The following is a 19,516-nucleotide window of genomic DNA, read 5'->3' as shown; positions in this document are numbered from 1 at the left end:
ATTTTGCTGATTTTTTTTATATAAAAGAAGAAGTTCACTCAAACATGTTGTCTCAAAAGATCGGCCATAATAAAAAAATACATACAAAAAATATTTTTAAAGAAAGTTCCTATGTAAGATTTTGAGCAAATGAGGCCCTAAGTAAAAAAATGTCAAGCACTAGGAGGCATCCATTTTGTGAAATTAATGAGCCTCCTCTGTTCATGTTAAGCTCTGCTCTGGCGGCAATAATCAAGCAAAAAAAAAGCCCCCAACTGGGAGCTTTTGCTTTACTGCTGCCAGAGAGCAGAGCTCAACATGAAGAGAGGAGGCTGCCTTGACTTTCATTTTACATTTTCTGTGCTCCTCAAGCCCTGGGAAGCACAAAAAACAAAACGAAAGGCGCAGCAATTATAAATACTTCGCTGGCGCCGGCAGGGTTTTCATAATTGCTGCGACTTTCTTTCCAAGTTTCCCGAGCACGGGAAACTCAAAACTAAAGTTGCAATTAATTATGAATATTCTGCCAGTGGCTGGCCAAGTATTCATAATTGCTTGGACTTTCTTTTTAAGTATCCCGGGCTCCTCCAGGCTCGGGGGAGTCCGGGAGACTTAAAAACAAAGTCACAGCAATCATAAATACAACGCGGTTGCATTGATTATTGACGGCACTATCGCTTTAAGTCTCCCGGGCTCTCCCGGCTCGGCATAGACACAAATATAACTTCCACATATCACATGTAGCTATATCTACATGAAGCGCTATATAAGAACACAAATTATCCCATAGCACAAGGGGCTCAGTCTCATACCACCCAATCTTACTGGCAAAAGTGCAATTTTAGCCACTTCATTTTGGAGCAGTCTGTTAATGTGGTCAAGCGTATAGATTCACCAACAGATGATTGAGGGCAGCATTCTATTTCAGGTGCCTCTAATGGACGCTGATGTAAAACATACTGTTGTATGCTCATTGGCCATTCATGTGTGCACATTTGAGATTTTTGTTCATGCAAGTACTACTTACTGTACTGAAAGTCCTTCTGCTCAATGAGACTGGATGGAATACCTTCTTTTAGATGGACCTGGGAACCCAAAACAATATTTATACAATATTAACAGAAATGATGGCCAACTCAGCACTACATTGGCTATCCAGCCATTCAAAGCCTTTGGACCTATACAGTATGCCGAAGCATTTTTTAATTTCAAATCTGACTTGTATTTTGCAATGCCTTCTAGCATGTACAATTAAACATTGAGTCTTCAGAAACTTACGTACATAAGCAACAGATTGTGGACTTTGAAAGTACCTAAACAATCAAGCACATTCTCAGAAGGAACACAAGACAAAAAGCTCACCATTTAAACTTTGCAATTATATAACATGTTTAAATCATCTCCCCCCTTGCCCATGTTCCACTTCTGCATGTGGAATGTGGCGCATGTTGTGGTTACATTTATATGAGTATGTGTACATCCATTACAGCAGCCCCTACCCCATGGGCAGTTTCTGTCCACCTCATACATCACCTACAGTTTTGTTAAATTTGCAGAAAACGTTGAGAGGTTACAGTCGAATAGTTAACCTTGCGTCTCTGCTTGGACATTTAATCTAAGGCTAAACATCTAGCAAGTTTTTCATCGTTTCGTTTGTCACAGCTTTCCGATGTGGACAAGCTATTGGAATGGATGAACAAATTACTTTTGTAAGTCATTGTTTGGTACTTTAAGAAAGGAGTTCTATATTATTTAAAGGTTCTGCACATTTAACCATTGTTTCTTCCTACTTTAATCTGCAACTGTCTCACTCAGTATTTATAAATTATAGCACTACTGTGTGTAATAGAGTGAGCAGTGAGACTTGCAACACTTCAGAAAACGTTCCAATTAGGCTTTATTTAGAACATATAGGAAAGGTGTGGTTAACGTCAACCTGTGAGAAAATCCAAGAAAAATCTATACTACAAAGGTGAGAGGGTTGGGATCAAAGAAAAGGAGGCCTTTCTCTTTCCCTCACCACTGTTTGGCTCCCTCTATCTTAACAAGTCTGTCTCTGACGGAGTCATCCTAATCTAATCTAATCAAAAGGAGATTCCAACGATGCTCAACACAACACCAATACACCTATTCCTATGAAGACCATAGCCTTCCGCCTACCCTATTCTAATAACTGAGGTACGAAGGATTGACCAAATCAATAGTTCAAAACCCATGATTCACAAGTCTGGTCCTACACTGCTATAGCAACAATGTATACTTTTCTTATCCAAGTTACTCACTATCTGGTTTCAATAGGGGCTCCTCCAAGTTCCTTTTCTGGAACTAGGACTTTCTGCACCCCTTTTCAGACATTGCGCTGTTCCCCATCCTCTGAGCTTTCTAGCTTTGGCATATGTCTAGGATACTTTGCACAGGCGATTCCCTGGCTCCCAGCTCTCCCACAGTTAAGCCTTGCAGAGAATGTGGCGAGGTTGGCAAAACCTGCAAGTTTGAGGCCCTGAGGACTTTGTGCATTCTTCTTCCAGGAGTGGGAGGCATTGCAGCCTCTTAACTTCCTAGACAAATAACCTCCCCACGCGTGCAGAAGGCTTTGGGTTCATTTTCCTCATAAGAATTCAAGGTTACTAACATAAGTCCAAATTCCCAGTTATTTGCAGAGGAAACATTGGCAGTCGCAGTCTCTCCATATTCCATCCATTATCTTGGGACTCCAAGAGGGTTTACTGTGAGGAGTCAGCAATGAGAGCCGGACACAAGGTTGTGATGTTTTGGCAAAAGACTTTCATTAAATGAAAATGGGTTGGGAAAATGCCTTCGGACCCTCTTCTAAAGAGGAGTTTCCCTACCTAAAACCCAAACAAAGGCTCTGTCTGTGTCGGGATGTCAATAACTGAAAAGTCATCCTCGTGTCCAAAACGCCCTTTCCTGACCCTCGCACTATAAGCAAAACAAAATATACAAGGAAATGTCTTCAACCTGATATTGGCAAAAATGTTCACAACTGAAAATAAGAATAGCTCCAACAGAAATGTTCTCCAGGGTGGAAGACCATGATTCAAGAAGGTGTTCCCCTGCTCTGGATTCTTAAGTAGGACGGCAATTGTCTCTTACTAACAGTTCCGCTGTGCATCTCCTTGATTCACAAGGTTCCTGTTTAGGCAACAAGTTCTGTAACAGTCTTTATTTACCACAAGTTTTGTCCCCTGTTTAGAAAACACTGTCCTTTATTATTGCTGGTAGCTTTGCAAATCGCCTGGTACACTCCCCTGCCAGGACTCTATGAAATTCCAACTTCCTGGTAGAATCTCATGCCAGGCTTCTTTATTCATTCAAACTGCCTGGGGTACTCTCCTGCCAGGACTTCATGTGTATCAATGGCTTGGTTCCTTGACTTCTGTATTTCATATTTCCTCTGTATCACCAAAATGGTATATGTTGTTCTTGGTTTGGTATATGTGTCTGCGGCAATGTCTGCTAAAACTTTGCCCCACACTTGCATCTATAGCCCTCACAGGGGCATACATCTGTACTTTGCCTTTCCTGCATTCAAACAATCTTCTCTTCTTGTAGTTTTAGCAATGATATCACATTCAAATTGTAGTTGGCACGGTTGCTGGGACTGGCTTTGGGTTGACTCGCCGGCTCTCACCAGTGTCTGTGGTCCGGTTCACACTTCTGCGGTGAGGCTCTTTCACTTGCTTCCCACTCTGCAGTGTGCAGACATCCTTCTGGCTTAACGGCTCTGCAGTCACGCCTGCTTCCCTTCAGGTCCTGGTATGGAGAAAGGCTGCCTCTTTGATCTGCCGAGTGCCCAGGAACTCCCTTGTGGTTCCCAGCATCTCCACACCAATTCCTGTTCGTGCTTCTTCGCTCTCAGCAGTCTCCTCTGCACCACCACACCATTGCGTGTTTCTCACGCTGACAAGCCTCTGCATACACCACTGCATACAAGCCGACATCTTCTCCTGCACTTCCACACTCTGTGCAGTTTCCATCTTTAAATGTCCCGGGCACGGTTGATTCATAAAACTAGACTGCATGGTGGGCTTCAAGTTCTTGATTCCGTGCACAAACTCTATCATCCTCCGTCTCAGTACTTAGGTGATTATGGGAGTTTGAGTCCATGGGTGTCATTGGACAGAGTGTTCATATAATTCTTCTTAGTGGTTTTAAAGGAAGGTACATCAAAAAAAGGGGTTTTATCAGAGCTTTGTGTATTTAGGTAATAGGTGGGGGTTTGACCAAAAAAACATGAAGAGGTTTCTTCACTTCCTTTACAAGGGGGAAAAAGGAACTTACAATAGGCCATTAAGGTCTTGGGTATTAGAGGATCTTCCTCAAGGGAAAGTGGGAGATACTGCATCTCGTCCAATGAAGTCATGACATCTTCCCAGTAATTGTATCCTCCCATGCAATCCTCCCTCATATAGCCAGCCCCAAGGTCAGGATAAGGTAGCGGCTACCGTCCCCTGCCCACATGGGAGGAGGTCACCGTTGGGGATTTAGTGAGGACTCCATTGGATTTATCACATTACCCAGTCTCCTTGGACCACAGGTTCCCAACTCGACCACCCACTTAAAGGCACAACTGGTAGCAGCTGGAGAAATCACACCCCTAATTGTCCGCTACCCCTGCAGTCAGGAAAGGATGGGGAATTTGGCAAACTCACAAGTATGTTAAGTTTGGACACCATTAATATTTTTAGTATATATCATTTTTTCTTATATACAGAGTCAGCAGTAGCAACCCTGTAGTTATGGTTATGTTGGCTTTCCCAAGGGAAATGTGAGATTTGACATTGGCAAAAGGCCTGGCCTGTTGTAAGTGTCTGAACAACGTAGAAACTAACCATTGGGTATGATATGTGGGATTGATATTAACAGTGGTCCTTGCCTGGGCCATGCCATGCCCCAAACCATCTGATCACTGGACCCGAGGGATGATATGTGAGATTGACAGTTGCAATGGGCCTGGCCTGTTCCAAGGGTCTGCACAATGTAGTGACTGGCCATGGTGGATGATGTGTTATTGACGTTGGCAGTGCGTCTGGACTCAGCCATGCTCCCAACAATATGGCCACTGGGTTGGACATTGGCAGTGGGCCTGGTCTGTTGCAGGGGCCAATGTGCCAGATTGCTTGGAGTATGAGAAGATGTGCAGAGTTGGCATGTTGGGTTGTGTGGTGTGGTCACTGGCCATGGTAATGAGGAATTGATATGTGGGATTGGATGATGTGTGGGATTGATATTGGAAATGGGCCTGGCCTGCTGCAAGTGCCATATGGCCATGAGGGTTATGTGGTATTAATGTTGGCAGTGGGTCTGGCCTGACCATGAGGGAGTATATGTGGTATTGACACTGGCAGTGCACCTGGCCTGTTGCATTGGCTCATTTTGGACATGAGGGATATGTGGTATTGACTTTGGCTGTGGACCTGGTCTAAGAGTCAATTTGTAATTCTGAGATTAGTGGGTTTGCAATATAATTTGTGTTTGGGATTAAAGTTGGTACTAGGAATGTCTGGCCAAGGGGGTTAATATGTGGGATTGAAGTTGGAAGTAGGCCTTAGCCATTTATGAAGCCAATGTGGTTATAGTTTTGTCATGCGAGTGGTGGTGTGAGGGTATGGGCAGTAGTCTTATTGAGTTGGGCTGTGATTGTGGCCAGTAGCTAGCTTGTTCAGGGTATGGAAAGGTGGTGCTGAGTTGGTCTCTTGGGCTGTGTGGCTGTGGGTCGTCAGCCATGCCCCAAACAAGCTAGCCACCGGCCATGGCATGTGAGATTATCATTGCCAGTGGGGGCAGCCCCCACTGGCCATGGGCACGAGTGATCATATGTGGGTTTGTTAATCTACAAACAAAATATAGGGAGTTATAGAACAGGATATGAGAAATATAGATACTTTAAACTTTTATTTAATTGTTTCTTTATATCGCGCTCAATACCGTCCGTAAATTCGGTTTCTAATCACGGATCTGGGATTCAAACCTCTGTTGCTCTGTGTAGTCTTGCTTCCAAGACCAGCACATTGCCCCTGTGCTATCCTCCGTTCACATAACTTTATTAATCTCATAAGTAGCATATTGTATGTACTATACTTTGTACAACATTTGTGTGTGGTACACTGTTGTATTAAAATATTCTAATCATTAGGTCATGAAAAACCAATCTATATTGAAAAAACCATTTTACTTTCAATTTTAATAAATTTCTTGGTAATGGTAGCTATAATGGTAGTTTTCCGTGAACTAACATGTTGCATGTATGTCTTGGCACAAGAGCTACTGCCATGTGTAGTTATTGTACCCACTTTGTTGAACTTTTTTCCAGTCTGCAACATTTGTGTAAAGGAAAGACTGTGCATAGTGTATGAAATGGTACTATTCATTTCTTATATGAATTTTCAAACTGATTCTGAAGAGGACAAAAAAAGTCTTAGGAGCATCTATAATCATGGCATCAGTGAGAGTTATTATTCTCCTTCATGGACTACTACCTGACTACAACTTTGACCCGGAGGACTTGAATGTGGGAATAATGGAGGAAACAAGTTAAATCTTAGTTCTTGCTTTAGGACTTCAAATGGGTCATAGTTAGTACATTTTTCAATAATAATCACTATTCATGTTTTATAGTTTGGAAAGGAGTGTGGGAGCCCCTCTGAGAACGCACAAGGGTGAAATGCCCTATTCCATGGAATTTCTTCCACTCATGAGGGTCTACAACCACGTTGTAGATTACAGCAACCTTCACAAAGGAGAAATATCCATTTGCATATCAGTCTTTGGAAAAGAAGTGTGGGGGCCCTCTACTGTCCATAGGACAGGGTATTTTACCCATGGCTGTCCTCAGTAAAGGAGCTAACACACCCTTACTTAATTTGTAAAACATGGGGTTTCACCCTAAGTAGCCCAGAGTAATCCAGACGTGGACCCCTTGCTCACTGTGCTTTTATAGAGGCTTAGCTTCACCTCACTGAGGAGACCCAACAAGGCTGAAACATGCGCCTGGGGTTGCTGATGGTACTCTTATTCAGAAGAGACTTGCCTAGCATTTCGGAGCTGGACTGCCTTGTGGGTGAACCAGACTGATATGCAAATGGGTATTTCTCCTCTATAAAGGGTGCACTGAGCTAATACATGGTTGTAGACCCTCCTGAGTGGAAGAAATTCCATAGGAGAGGGTATTTGAACCACGTCCATCTTCAGTAGAGGGGCTCCCACACCCTTGCTTAACATGTTTAATAGTGTTTGTTTTTACATTTATTTTCATTTCATTTGTTTCAAATGTGATACAGAGAATGCCAACAAACCACAATTCTCTTCATTAAAAACTCCTCCCCCTGTAGGGGTACAAAAGTTATAAATCACACCCAATGTACCCACCCCAACTAGTCAATCCGACAGAGCACAGCTATGTCAAGCCACCCTCGCATATCACAGAGTCATTTATGAGGCGAAACACTTTTTATACTAATCAAGTTGAGCCATCGGGGAATATTTAACTTTGTGCATTCTCCATCTTCGAAATAAATCTTCTGCTCAATTGTGAGTTGTTCCCCCTCACTCTGTATGTAATGTAATACAATTTATAAAGTTCAAATGCCACAGCCAAAAGGAATCTGGGCGCTAGCAAAACCAGTAAGGAAGAAAAAAGAAGAAATCCTAAAAAGAAAGTCTTGTATGCTCTGCAAAATTGAAGATGGTCTGGAATCTCCCTTAGAGGGCCTGGAAGGGAGTTCCCCAAGACGGAGGAGAGCACTGAGACGGAGCACCCTCCTGCTTGAGCTATACGAAACCGAGGCACTTCCAGCAGATTAGCAGAGAAGGATCGAAGGAAACGCTCAGGGAATCAGTTTAGCTTGAAGAAAAGTGCCCCCTATGTGGAAAAAAGCACGATGAGCAATACAAAGTGTCTTCAACTTAATCCGACTCCTAACAGGAAGCCAGTGAAGCTTGGCCAGCAATCGCAAGTTTGTGGATCTGGGTTGATTTCATCAAATCTAATTGGTTGGATCAGATTTGGTAGAGGTTTTTTTCTCCATTTCGAATTGGCTGCAAATATAAGCAGGGGGAGAACCCCGCAGCCCCTCCACGACCACCCCTATATTTAATACTGCCCCCCCATATTTGTGGTCAATTTCGATAAGCAATCTGCGACCAAGGCTGTTGGTTGTTAGGTGAATGACAACTGGCTTCGATTGAATGGGGGCAAGACGGAGGTGCTGGTGGTCAGCCATGCTTCAGCTTCATCCTTCTGGACTCCTTTTCGGCCTTCTGCTTTGGAGCCTTTTCCTGCTTCAATTACAGGGTTATCGGTTGCGTGACCTGCAATGGGTGGACCCTGTGTTCTGACAGGTGTACCTAGCCCGCGGAACCCTTCTTTGGAGTAACCTAAGAAGAGTCAAGAGGCGGAGGCTGGTCGGTCTAAAAGTTGTTCAAGTGATGAAAGGAAAAGGCCAATTACGCAAGTAGATTCAACTGTTACTTTGAAGCCCTGTGAAACTGTTGAACTTGGGGAAGGAAACCCCGAGACCATTGTGTTAAACTGTTTTGAACTTGGGGAAGAGAATCCAGAAACCTTTTGTTGCAACTGTTTTGAACTTGGGGATGGGAGCTAAGAGCAAACTTGGAGCTGGAAGAAGCTCAGAACTTTAGTTTGGACACGGTTACTTTGGTTGCTAAAATCCCTACACATTGTTTAGCTTTAGTTTTGAGGGCAAGTATAGGTTTTGGACACAGACTGAAGTAGTTGAACTTACGGACTCAAACTATGCTTAGTTTATTTAGATAGGGAAATCCCACCTTCGTATAGGGCAAGTTCGGCCTTAGACCATCCTGACATTTAAGTTAATAAAGTCCTTTTTGTTTGAACGTTGAATCTGTTGTCGTTTCTTGCTTAATGATGCCTTCACAGCATACATACATATCTTTAAAAAGAAGAAAACATGCTGTACTGCAGAGAATTGTTTTTAGTTTGTTCAATGATATTTTCATTTGAATATGATTTTAAGCCAGCCACTGTTTCCATTGATCTAGGTAAAGGTTGCATCTTAGTATTGCTCTCCAATTGAGGCAGAGAGTTAATACATTTTCCGATCCAGCTGTGTTTGATCCAGATTTTCTAGGATATTTAGGTGTGCCATAGCTTGCCTGACACACATGGTCATGTCATGGATTCATCTATACAGCAGATATAGACTATGGGTTGTCTTTCATTTTTGAGCATTGCGTCATTAAACTGGGTACAGTTTGTAAAACACATACACTGTTGATTTTGTTGTATTCATTGTTCCATCACTTCAGGACCCGATATGTTTGTCCATACAGTTCATATTTGAAGGCTGCTTTTTGGTGTGTTCAGCAAGTACACCAATTCATATGCTCCTTAGAATTTTAGCATATATGTTGGGCCTGCAGACTGACATTTTGTACAAGTATTCTATAGCGAAACTGGCACCATAGATTAATGTTCCCTATGCTGCTGAGGGTCATACAGCATTATCTGTGACCTAGTGTTTTGGCTATGGGCTGGCCTTTGACTGGTGTTAACTCTAGGAAATCACCAAACAGAACTACATGTTTCCTCCAAACAAGTCTTTGTATCCTGTCTTAAGGACTGCTTGCATTCTTAAGTGAATGTAGGCAAGCATTTGGTTAGAAACCATGCTTACTTAATCTAATAGAATGACATTCATTTGTCGTAGAGTTCTTTGTACTTCAAATTCAGCTTCTGCTGGCAATTTGTGATATTCTAATTTATTTTGGTGCTCAACTAAAATTACACCTCCTATATTGTAAACAGCTAGACTTGCGGGAGCCATTTACAACAGTTGTCTGTTTTTCTTCTAAAAATGTATACATTGTTATACTTGGAAACATGTTTCCAGAACCAGCTTCACCACTAATGTACAAAAGCAGAGGTTTACAATTATTAAAAATCCATGTTTGTTTGTATGAGCACTGGTGAATCTTGTTCAGATTGCTTGCATTGAAACATTGCTATTTCTACTTCATTTTGAATAGGTGGTTTGCCAAGTGGTTCTTGGCTACCTGCAAAAAATAGGTGTCTCTCTATGGGACAATAATTACCTAACATTTCTTTGTATTGTTTATAATACTCTCACACAGATTCAGTTGTTGGAGAGCATTTGGAAGTGGGAATATTTCCAGGTTATTTATAGGTATAGATGGCATTTGGTTGTCATCAAGATTATTACTGAAATATGTGTATAATAACAAGGGGATTGTTATATTGTATTTATTTTCTGACGTTCGATACAAGGTCAATTGGAACCATTGTGATTCCTCATGGTCTTCAATTTTGTTGTTCAGATCTAATGTTTTAGTCCTGTGCTTGTAGAAAGTTCTACAACGACAGACACAGACGGGCTGGAATTTCAGCTGAGGTAGTTTGAAACTTTGCTACGTCTTTATGTGTGTTGGAAATACAGGTAGGGGTTAAGAATTGTTGGTCACCAATTTGTAAGTTAGTTGTGTTTTCTACTTATATTTCAGTACCAAAGTATTTACTTTGTATGTCCACTATTTGTCATACGATCTCTTGTGCCGTTACATACAGAAGAGTGCAATTGAATTGTTGTAATTCTAGAGCTGTACTTTTAGCACTGTAAAATGTGTGTACAAGACTGCGCACGGTAGAATGGTGTGTTGCGTGACGAATCACTACCTCCAAGGTAGATCCTTTTGAAAGTACTGGGAAGAGGAGGATAAATAACATGAAGAATAGCTTTTTCTCAAGCACTGACATAAGGAGGATGCAAAGAGGCATGAAGATGAATCTGTGGAGCTGGGAACAGCCTTCTAGCCTTCCGCGAGAGAATGGACAATGGAAAAGTTTAAAAAACAAAGAAGGACTCAGCACGTTGTCGAGTTAGCCCCAGAGCAGCAGCAGGCAAGGATGCGGTCAGGTTTGGGAATGTAGAAGCAGCAAAGACTAGAGAGCAGAAACCCATGGTGGGAAGCAGAAGGTGGCTCTCCAGGACCAGACGTCGGTGGGTCCCACAACCATGAGGAGAGGCAGTGGTTCCCGAATCGTACCTATAGTGCAAGGAGGCAAACACCAAAACGGCAAACGCAGGAAGCAGACGCCTGTGGAGAGTGCACCAATGGCAGACTCCAGTTCCAGGAAGAACCACCGCTCTATGCCGGATTCCCAGAAGATAATGGGAGCTACGAGCATGTTGGTAGGGACAAGGGGAGTCATGGAGGGTCGCCAAAGCACACTGTGCAGGTTGCAAAGCCTAGAGAGGAGTTAAGGAGGGCCTGGGACCCCAGCAAAACTGCAGAGTGCATCCAAGTTGGACTTCCTTGGCACAGTGAAACCGTTAAAGCATATAAGGGTCTGGAGCTCTGTGAAGTTCTGCCAAGTGAAACTAAGAGGAAACCCTTCTCCTCGTCTCAGTGGGGAGATCACTGATCACCAGGGAAGGGTCTGGAACCCTAAAGAGAAGCTTGAGGAAGGAAGGTATTCCCCCCTGGCCTTGTGTTGAATTGTATTAAGTAACCCCAGGGGAATGGATTAATTTCCCCCTGGTCCTATTGGAAAATTCAAAAGTGCAACCCAGGGGAAGGGAGTCCTCTCCTGTGCATTGGATAAAAGACTGGGTGAAACCCGTGAACCAGCTGAAGGGAGTCATTCTGTGACGGAAAAAGCTTGCCCACCCAATCGGGAGCAGTGAAATGATGATACACAAAGCAAACCAGCCGACTGAGATCTCAAAGAGCAGGTGGGGAGATAGCTAAAGAATTTGCAGCGCAAGTACTCTGCTCCCTGCTCAATGCACAATACAGAGTGCTTCAAACTCCATACGTTGGATAACTGGTAACCAATGAAGGATACAGAGGACTGGAGAAATATGAACACCATACGGTGTCCCCGTCGCTATCTGGGCTGCAAAGTTATGAAGGCACTGCAGTTGAAGGATCAGTCCCTTAGGCTGGCAAGAAAAAGGGAATTACAATAATCCAGTCGACTGGATACCATTGCTGACACCACCAGTGGCCGCAAGGGAGGTGGTATAAAATGAAGGACTTGTCGAAGGCTTTTCAGATGGAAGAACCCAGTCTGGCAAATAGAAGAGATCTGGGCTTCCATTCATAGAGTGGCTGTCATAATGACTCCCAGGTTCTTTACCTTCACAGCCGGAATGGGAAGAGAACTCAAAGAGGAAGTCTAAAAGGACGAATTCCAGAGGGAAGGGTCAGGAGGAGAGCTGAACCCCAGTCCCCATTCAACTTTAGCCAATTAAGGCCCAGCCACCCCCACACAGCCGTCAGGCACTTATGAAGGCAGGATGACACCTCAGTCCAATCGAGATCTAGCTGGATCAGGATCTCGGTGTCGTCAGCATACGAATAGCACCTGACGCCGAAGGAGCAAATGAGGCACACTAAGGCCCAGATGTATATATTAAAGAGAATGGGTAACAGAGCAGACCCCTGAGGTACATCACAAGTGAGGTCGGAAGATTTAGAAAGAAAAGAAGAGAGCAGAAGAGAATGAGATTGGTCCTTAAGAAAAGAAGCGAACCAAGCCAGGACTTGACTAGATATGCCAATTTGAGCCAGGCGGTATAGCAGGGTAGGATGGTCAATGGTTCAATAATGGCCAACTCATAAATAAAAAAATAAAGTGCAATGTTAGAAGTAAATCAATTGGGAGCAGAAATAAAAAGGTCTTCAAATACAAGAAGGAATACACTGCCTCTTTGTGCCTTTGTCATTGCAAATGCTTCTATCACTTTTGATAAGTCTAAATGATCACAGTATCATTTTCAATTGCCAGAAGCACAAAGTCACTTAAACACTTCTGTGTCACGGTAGAGCGCATGCAGTTTTTCACACGCCTTAATGTACTCATGCTCCTCTGTGCGTGCCATGCCTATTGGCAGGGTCAAAAATATCCTGCACAGCATGTACATCTCTGCTAAGACATCTTCCAGAGAAGAGGAGACTATAAACTGCAGATAGTCTAGCACTGCACTCATGCAGCCTTTGAACTTCAAAGTAGTAGGTCTGGAATAAGATCAGGTTGTCCAGTTGCTCCTGGCTGAAGACAGAATATGTATTTAGGAGGACTTCAACTGGTTTCCCTTGCTCAACTCTGCTCAAGCCTGAATATCTTTGGGGCTGTAGGAAGCCAAACAGTTCACTCACTTCTTGGAAGCTATTGCATCGCTCTCTCATTTCACCAAGCATGTTATCCAACACTTCAATGTATCCTAGTTTGTGTTTCTCCAAAAGTGAAAAGTGCCACAACCCTTACAGTTTCACCAGCACACCTTTGTACATGCATTTCACGTTGGACAGGGAAATCATTTTTTTCAAGCCCCATTGCTTCCCAATCTTCTCTGGTACATTTAATAAAATCAAAGAAGGCATCATCTGACCTTAAGTTTGAAACTTCTGTATGATCACTTTCAATGTTTCAGCAACCAAAAATAGGTCAATTGACTTAGACTGTAAGATGCGTGCCACAGCATCCATAACAGCCAGGACTTTCTGCCACCACAACAAGTTTAGATAAAACACCCAATCCATTGATAAGAGGAGTGGTCTTGCCTTCATAACAACCTCTCCATTACTTTGTTGGGCATGGGTTTCATGCTCAAGGCACTCAATTATATTCAATAAGTTCTTTCATAGCACCAACTGCCTTCAAACGAGCAAACAGTTTCACACAGGGCTTTTAAGAGCAATGGCACATGGCAAGGTTTTTCAAATTCTTGGCTCGATTAACTTTTTCAAATTCCTGGCTTGATGAACTAGGTGTGGCATCATTTAGTTTTTTTTAATTTTCAACTGGGCTAGAGGATTCCTCTTGTGGAATTCCATTGCAGTCTTCTAGAGCATCAAAGTTACAAATGTGATCTAGTTGCGCTCTTACTTTTGTAACTATTGAGTCACTTTCTTAGGCAAGAAAAGTAAGGTGTACATTTTCTTCTGCCTTTTTCAATAAAAGAGCCCAGCGACGAATGGAAAATGCTAAGTGAGTGTACACTGATTGTATGATGGAAAAGAAACATTTGGTGGCTGGGCTGGCCCTATTTTCTGCGGCATGTACCAGAACCAAGTTCATTTGATGAGCAGGGCAGTGTATGTAAGGGGCATAGATATGGTCTCCCAAATAATCTTGAATTTATGCATGCAATCCTCCCAGTGCACCTGACATACTTGCTCCATCATATCCCTGCCATTTAGAAAATTGTGATTCAGCCCATATTTCTCAAAAAGAACATTCACAATGCGGGAACTGCTGCATCTGATTGTTGTATGTCAATGAAAGAAAGAAAGCCCTCATTGATCAATATAAACATATCGTACTAAGCCATTTGACCTATATGTGATATATCAGTTGTTGAATCAGCAATCAGTGTAAAGAATGTTGCTTCTTTGCACAAATATAGGATTGAGTTCCTAGTCTCCAAAGCAAAGCAATCATGCCAATGAGCCCATCAGTTTTTGTTTTTCTGCCATACTTTATAGGGTTTTGCGACTTGGGATGAGCATTAAATGTAGGGTTGTACCTGGCAATCAATTTAACAACCGCCAAAAAAAGCACACAGTTGAGACCATCTAGGTTTTCCCGATCCCGAAAAGGTATTCCTAAAGTAGACACACTTCGAACTCTCTCTAAAAGAATAGTTAGCACTTCATAGCTTCTTCGGAAATGTGTCCATCAATAAATGTTTCAATGCTTTGGTCATTGTTGTATGCTAAAAAAACGAAAGTAGATCTCATGTGTGATTTGCTTTTTGCGTGTAGCATCATTGACTGGACAAGATGCTGCCAATCATTGAAGCCTTGAGCCCACTTAACATTTTTAGCTTCATGTTCACCCAAAAGCCTCAATAATGGCAATATGCATAGTGTATTTGTATGAGTAAGCCAACCATTTCACTCTTCCGGTTTCATTTAATGCATGCTTTATGAAATATGAAGAAGAGAAGCGACGCAAACTGCCATTTCTTGGATATTGGCCATCTTGAAAGTCTTTTTCAAGTGGTTGACATGCACCGTGAGAAACAAGAGCTTCAGTAACATTTTTGTATTACGCTTAATCTGTTACAAAACAAACAGATCGTAATTCTGTGTCAGCTGGTGATTCCATCGCAGTGATGCATTAATTCTCTGTACTACTACTAGCGGCAGCATTTCCATTCTGAAATCGGTTATAGAAGGATTCTGTAGTTCTTTTTGTGGGCTCACTTTTGTGATCATATCAACATTTTGGTTTAGGTCATTTGCTTTAGTAGCCGTAGCTACCAGTTAACCCCTTAAGTGCCAAGAACGAGGTATCTCGTCCTTGACACTACGTTCACAGTGCCAACAACGAAAGCTTGTTCTTTCTGACCCTCTGTTTTGTGCGATCCCTAGAAAGCAGGGATCGCACAAAACTGTAATCCAACTCCAGGGCTATGAGAGGGGGTGGCCCCCCTCATGGCCCGGGTGTTGGATTTCTTCAGTTTCGCATCGGCGTGCGTAACTCACGCTGGCATGAAACAAAGTAATTTTCACTGCGTTAGCCGAAATGGCTGCCGCTGTGAAAATAAAAAGGTGCGTTTCCACCTTTATCTCCCTCGATCTGTGGCACTATATTGCCGTTCAGATCGAGGGAGGTGTCACTGGAAAGAGGAGACTCTCCCCTTTCCAACTACACCTTTTTTGAAGCATTGCTGGACGTCGATCGCTCGATCCGGCCCAGCAATGTCCACTAGACACCAGGGATCTGTTTTCGAAGTGGTGGTTGCTGCTTATTATGTAAGCGGCCCTCACCCCCCCCCCCGCCCCCCAAAGCATGGGGCAATACCCTGGGGGCAGATGGGTGATCATCTGCCCCCAGGGAAGAGGGGCAAACAAGAAATTTAAAAAAAATTGAAAAACGTTTTGGGTCGGGGCACTAGCCACCAGGCATTTTTTAAAGGGGGGTGGCCCTCTCCCCCCACCCTAAATGAATAGGAGGGCACATCATGTAGCCCTCCCTGGGGACAGATTGCTAGTGCAATATGCCCCTAGAAAGGAGTACATGAGATGCCCCCCCAGCTATTTGGAGTGGGGGGGGGGAGGGACACCAGAAAATATTGGAATGACCCCCCAATGCATGGGGCATTACGTGTTGCCCACCCTGGTGGCAGATGGGTACACTAATGTGTCCATCTGCCCCAAGGAAAGGGGCAAAACAAAAAGAAGAAAAAAATATATAACTTATTTGGGGTGGGTGTGGGGGCCACTAAATCACCATGGACGTTTTTAGTGGAAAGGGGGGTGACCACATGTGTCTTCTTTTCGGAAATGCATGGGGTTCCCTGTTTTCCTTGGTGGCTTCGACACCCTAAACCCAAATCTGTAGGTTGTCCACATGAGCAAAATCTGCCCTGCCGAAAGGCTTGGGGTTACCAATGGGCTAGCCTTTTCCCTTTGCGCCCAGGTAGTTGGACCCACACATGTGCGGTACCGTTTTTGTCGGGACACCTGTGGGAACGCGGGAAGGTAGGACATCTGGTGTTGGCGACGTGTTTCGGTGGGTGGGCAGAGGGAAAGGTCTCTGAAATTTGGTAAAAACACAACAAAATCCGAGAGCGATTGTGCATCATTTGTGGCACCTATGAAAGAACTGGTGAGAAAGGGAATTACGTTTGAATGGAAGGAAAGACAAGTGGCCTTTGAGAAAGCTAAGGAATGCATTACAAAGGCTCCATCACTAAAGCCATTTGATACTAAAAGCAAAACTATTATCACAGTAGATGTTAGTAATAAGGTTCTTGGGGCTGTACTCAAGCAAGAGGACGGAAAGGGATGTTAAATAACAGTCAGTTTTGCTTCGAGGACACTCACAACAGGAGAGAGGGTATCCGGTAATATAGGAGGTGTGGCATCTCCTCAGTGTATCCAACATTATTTGCAATTTATTTTGCGAGCTCCTTCCCATTGTGGACTGATCATAAACCACTTTTTACAATATTAAAAGAAGGGTGTGCAGTGAAAGCATCTCCCAAATTATTTAGGTTAGCATCAAGATTGAGTATAATTACAGAATTATTATAATTATAATTGGTTATTTATAACACGCTTAATACCCAGAGGTTTCTAAGCACGAACCTGGGGATCAAACCTGTGTTGCTCTTGCTTCCCAGACGAGCACGTTGCCACTGAGCTATCTTCCGAGATTGAGTTTAGGGAAGGGCAACAAAATAACGTTGCCGATTGTTGACTAAGGATACCAATTCAGGAGATGGGGTTGAAGAAAATGTGCTGGATGATGCAATATTCATTGCAGAAGTATGCATGTTGGCTGGGAGTGCAATAACAAAGGACACTTGGCTGAATGCTCAAGGTAATGAGACAATACAAGAGGTGTGCAAGTATGTGGTTGATTGTTGGCCCCTTCCAAAGAACCGAAAACACGAATGTCAGACCATTTAGGATGATCAATGAAGAATTATCAACAGAAGGTGGAATATTCAGGCGGGGTGAAAGGGTAATAAAACCCAAAGGTGTGAGTGGGGGCACCATTTCTAATGCACATATTGGCCCACTCAGGCATGACAGGCACCAAAAGCTTAGTCAGGTAGAATTTGTGGTGGCCAGTTATGGGCAGGGAAGTAGACAGGTATGTCAAAGTGCAGTCAGGTAATGAGTGACAAGATTGCAATTACCACAACACCACCTTTGGTGTCTACTAAACTGTAAACTGAACGGTGGTGGAGAATGCCACTGATAGAATAGGGCCAATTCATGGGTTGCCAGTGGAAAAGAAAAACGCACTGATCCCGATTGATTACTACAGTCATTGGCCTGAAGTGCTGTTTGTCAGATAACTTATTATGGAGACAGTTATAACAGGTTTAGAGGATATACTCCAAAAGGAGGGAATCCCAAAAGAAATTATCACTGATAATGAGATGCAATTTGGTCTGCTAAAATGGAAACATTCATGAATGAGAAAGGGATCAAAACACATTACTATGCCTTCATACTAGCTAATGGCTTGGTGGAAAAATTCAACTGGATGGTAAAAAAAATGATACAATTGAGCAAAGAGTCCAGGTTTGATTTTGATGAGGAAATTGAACAAGATTATGTATGCATACAGAGTGGGAAATAACCCTAACATGGATAAATACCCATTTCAGATGAGGGGAAGGTGTTCTAGAGTGACCATGTTTCCTATCTGGATGGAAGATCGATTACAGAAAAGAACGAGTGATGTGGATGCAAGGGTGAATTTGGGTAAGATTGAGAGGGAGAGAGAATGGAGAGTGAGAATGAAGCAACAGTATGGCAGGAAAAAAAGGAAGAGGTTATTTGGGCATTAAGGAAGGTGACGGCATTAAGATAAAGTTACCTTAGAACGTGCATAAATCCTCTTCTGGGTTCAGTAAGCCAGTTAAGGTGATCAGAGTTACAAGAACCATTGTCTTAACGAGTGAAGGACGTTGAAGGAGTTTGAGTAGGATTGTCGAAGTTGAGAATGCAGTGAGGTTATGATATAATATGATAGGTTATTTATAACGCGCTTAATACCCAGAGGTTTCTAAGCACGGACCCAGGGATCGAACCTGTGTTGCTCCATGTCGTCTTGCTTCCAAGGTGAGCATGTTGCCCCCGAGCTATCCTCGCGAGACAGGTTCAGGGAACGTGATAATGATCAGGTGAGGATATGTTGTGTTTAGCTTGAGAATAATCCTATGATGCAGGGAGGTTCCAGAAGGAGCAAGGCGATTAGGAGGCCAGGTCAAGTGAGGAGGAGGAGGATGGTGGGTGTGTAGCTGTGACAAGTATTACACCACTGCAGCAATAAATCACAGAGAAACCACCTTAAGGTTGTGGAGTCTTCCTTTGGTGAGGAAGAACCAACATACATTAACATAATAAGGGGCAGTTTTGAAAGTCAACGTATTTACATATTGCAGACAAATTACTGTCATTACAAATCAAATGGTAAACCTGGACCATGTAAAATAGTAAAGGCTGGAGCAGGTGGCCAGCAAAGGTCAACAATGTTAAAAAGGACTTCTGTGTTTGAGGACATAGTAATCCGGACTAGAGTAGCTAATGTACTGGATTGACGAAAGTTGTAATTGTTTTAGTGCCAGGGTTTGAAGCCGGCATTCTACTACACGTTCTGGACTAGAACTCCCATGTATCTTCACCATTGCCGATGCTGGGTAGGTTTAGTGGAAGCGATAATGTAAAACCTCTGGAGATCAAAAGCTTGAAGACTTCTGTATTGCATCTAAATTGCCAATTGCTATGTGCAAGGGCAACTTTTTGCAGTTCCCTAACCATCATTTACAATGCTTATCAAATGTTTTCGGACCTAAAAGAAAGGTTATATATCATCTGTGCAATATGTTCAAATACAGTCAAAATGCTTCCCCATGGCTGGTACTTTCCAATAAGGTCATTGAGGAGATTGAGGGTGATGTCCTGCCGGATTTCCCATATGTCATCATCACTGATGGCATCTAACATGTCCTAAGTGGATAGGAAGTATGGTTAAGTGGAAGGG

The 19,516-nt window shown here is 43.0% G+C and overlaps 1 protein-coding gene across 4 annotated transcripts in view; it reads right to left on the bottom strand.

Annotated features, from left to right (window-relative positions):
• Window positions 1-19,516, bottom strand: part of VPS13C (vacuolar protein sorting 13 homolog C) — a 5,236,720-nt gene that overhangs the window by 4,508,330 nt on the left and 708,874 nt on the right. For all 4 annotated transcript variants that reach the window (XM_069624493.1, XM_069624490.1, XM_069624491.1 and 1 more), the window contains one exon: window positions 1,007-1,064. In XM_069624493.1, the coding sequence (XP_069480594.1) occupies window positions 1,007-1,064 (58 nt within the window). The remainder of the gene's footprint in view (window positions 1-1,006; window positions 1,065-19,516) is intronic.

This window comes from Ambystoma mexicanum, chromosome 11, assembly GCF_040938575.1.
Source record: "Ambystoma mexicanum isolate Mex_15411 chromosome 11, UKY_AmexF1_1, whole genome shotgun sequence".
Lineage (NCBI taxonomy): Eukaryota > Metazoa > Chordata > Amphibia > Caudata > Ambystomatidae > Ambystoma > Ambystoma mexicanum.
This window is presented reverse-complemented; position numbering and strand designations above follow the sequence as displayed.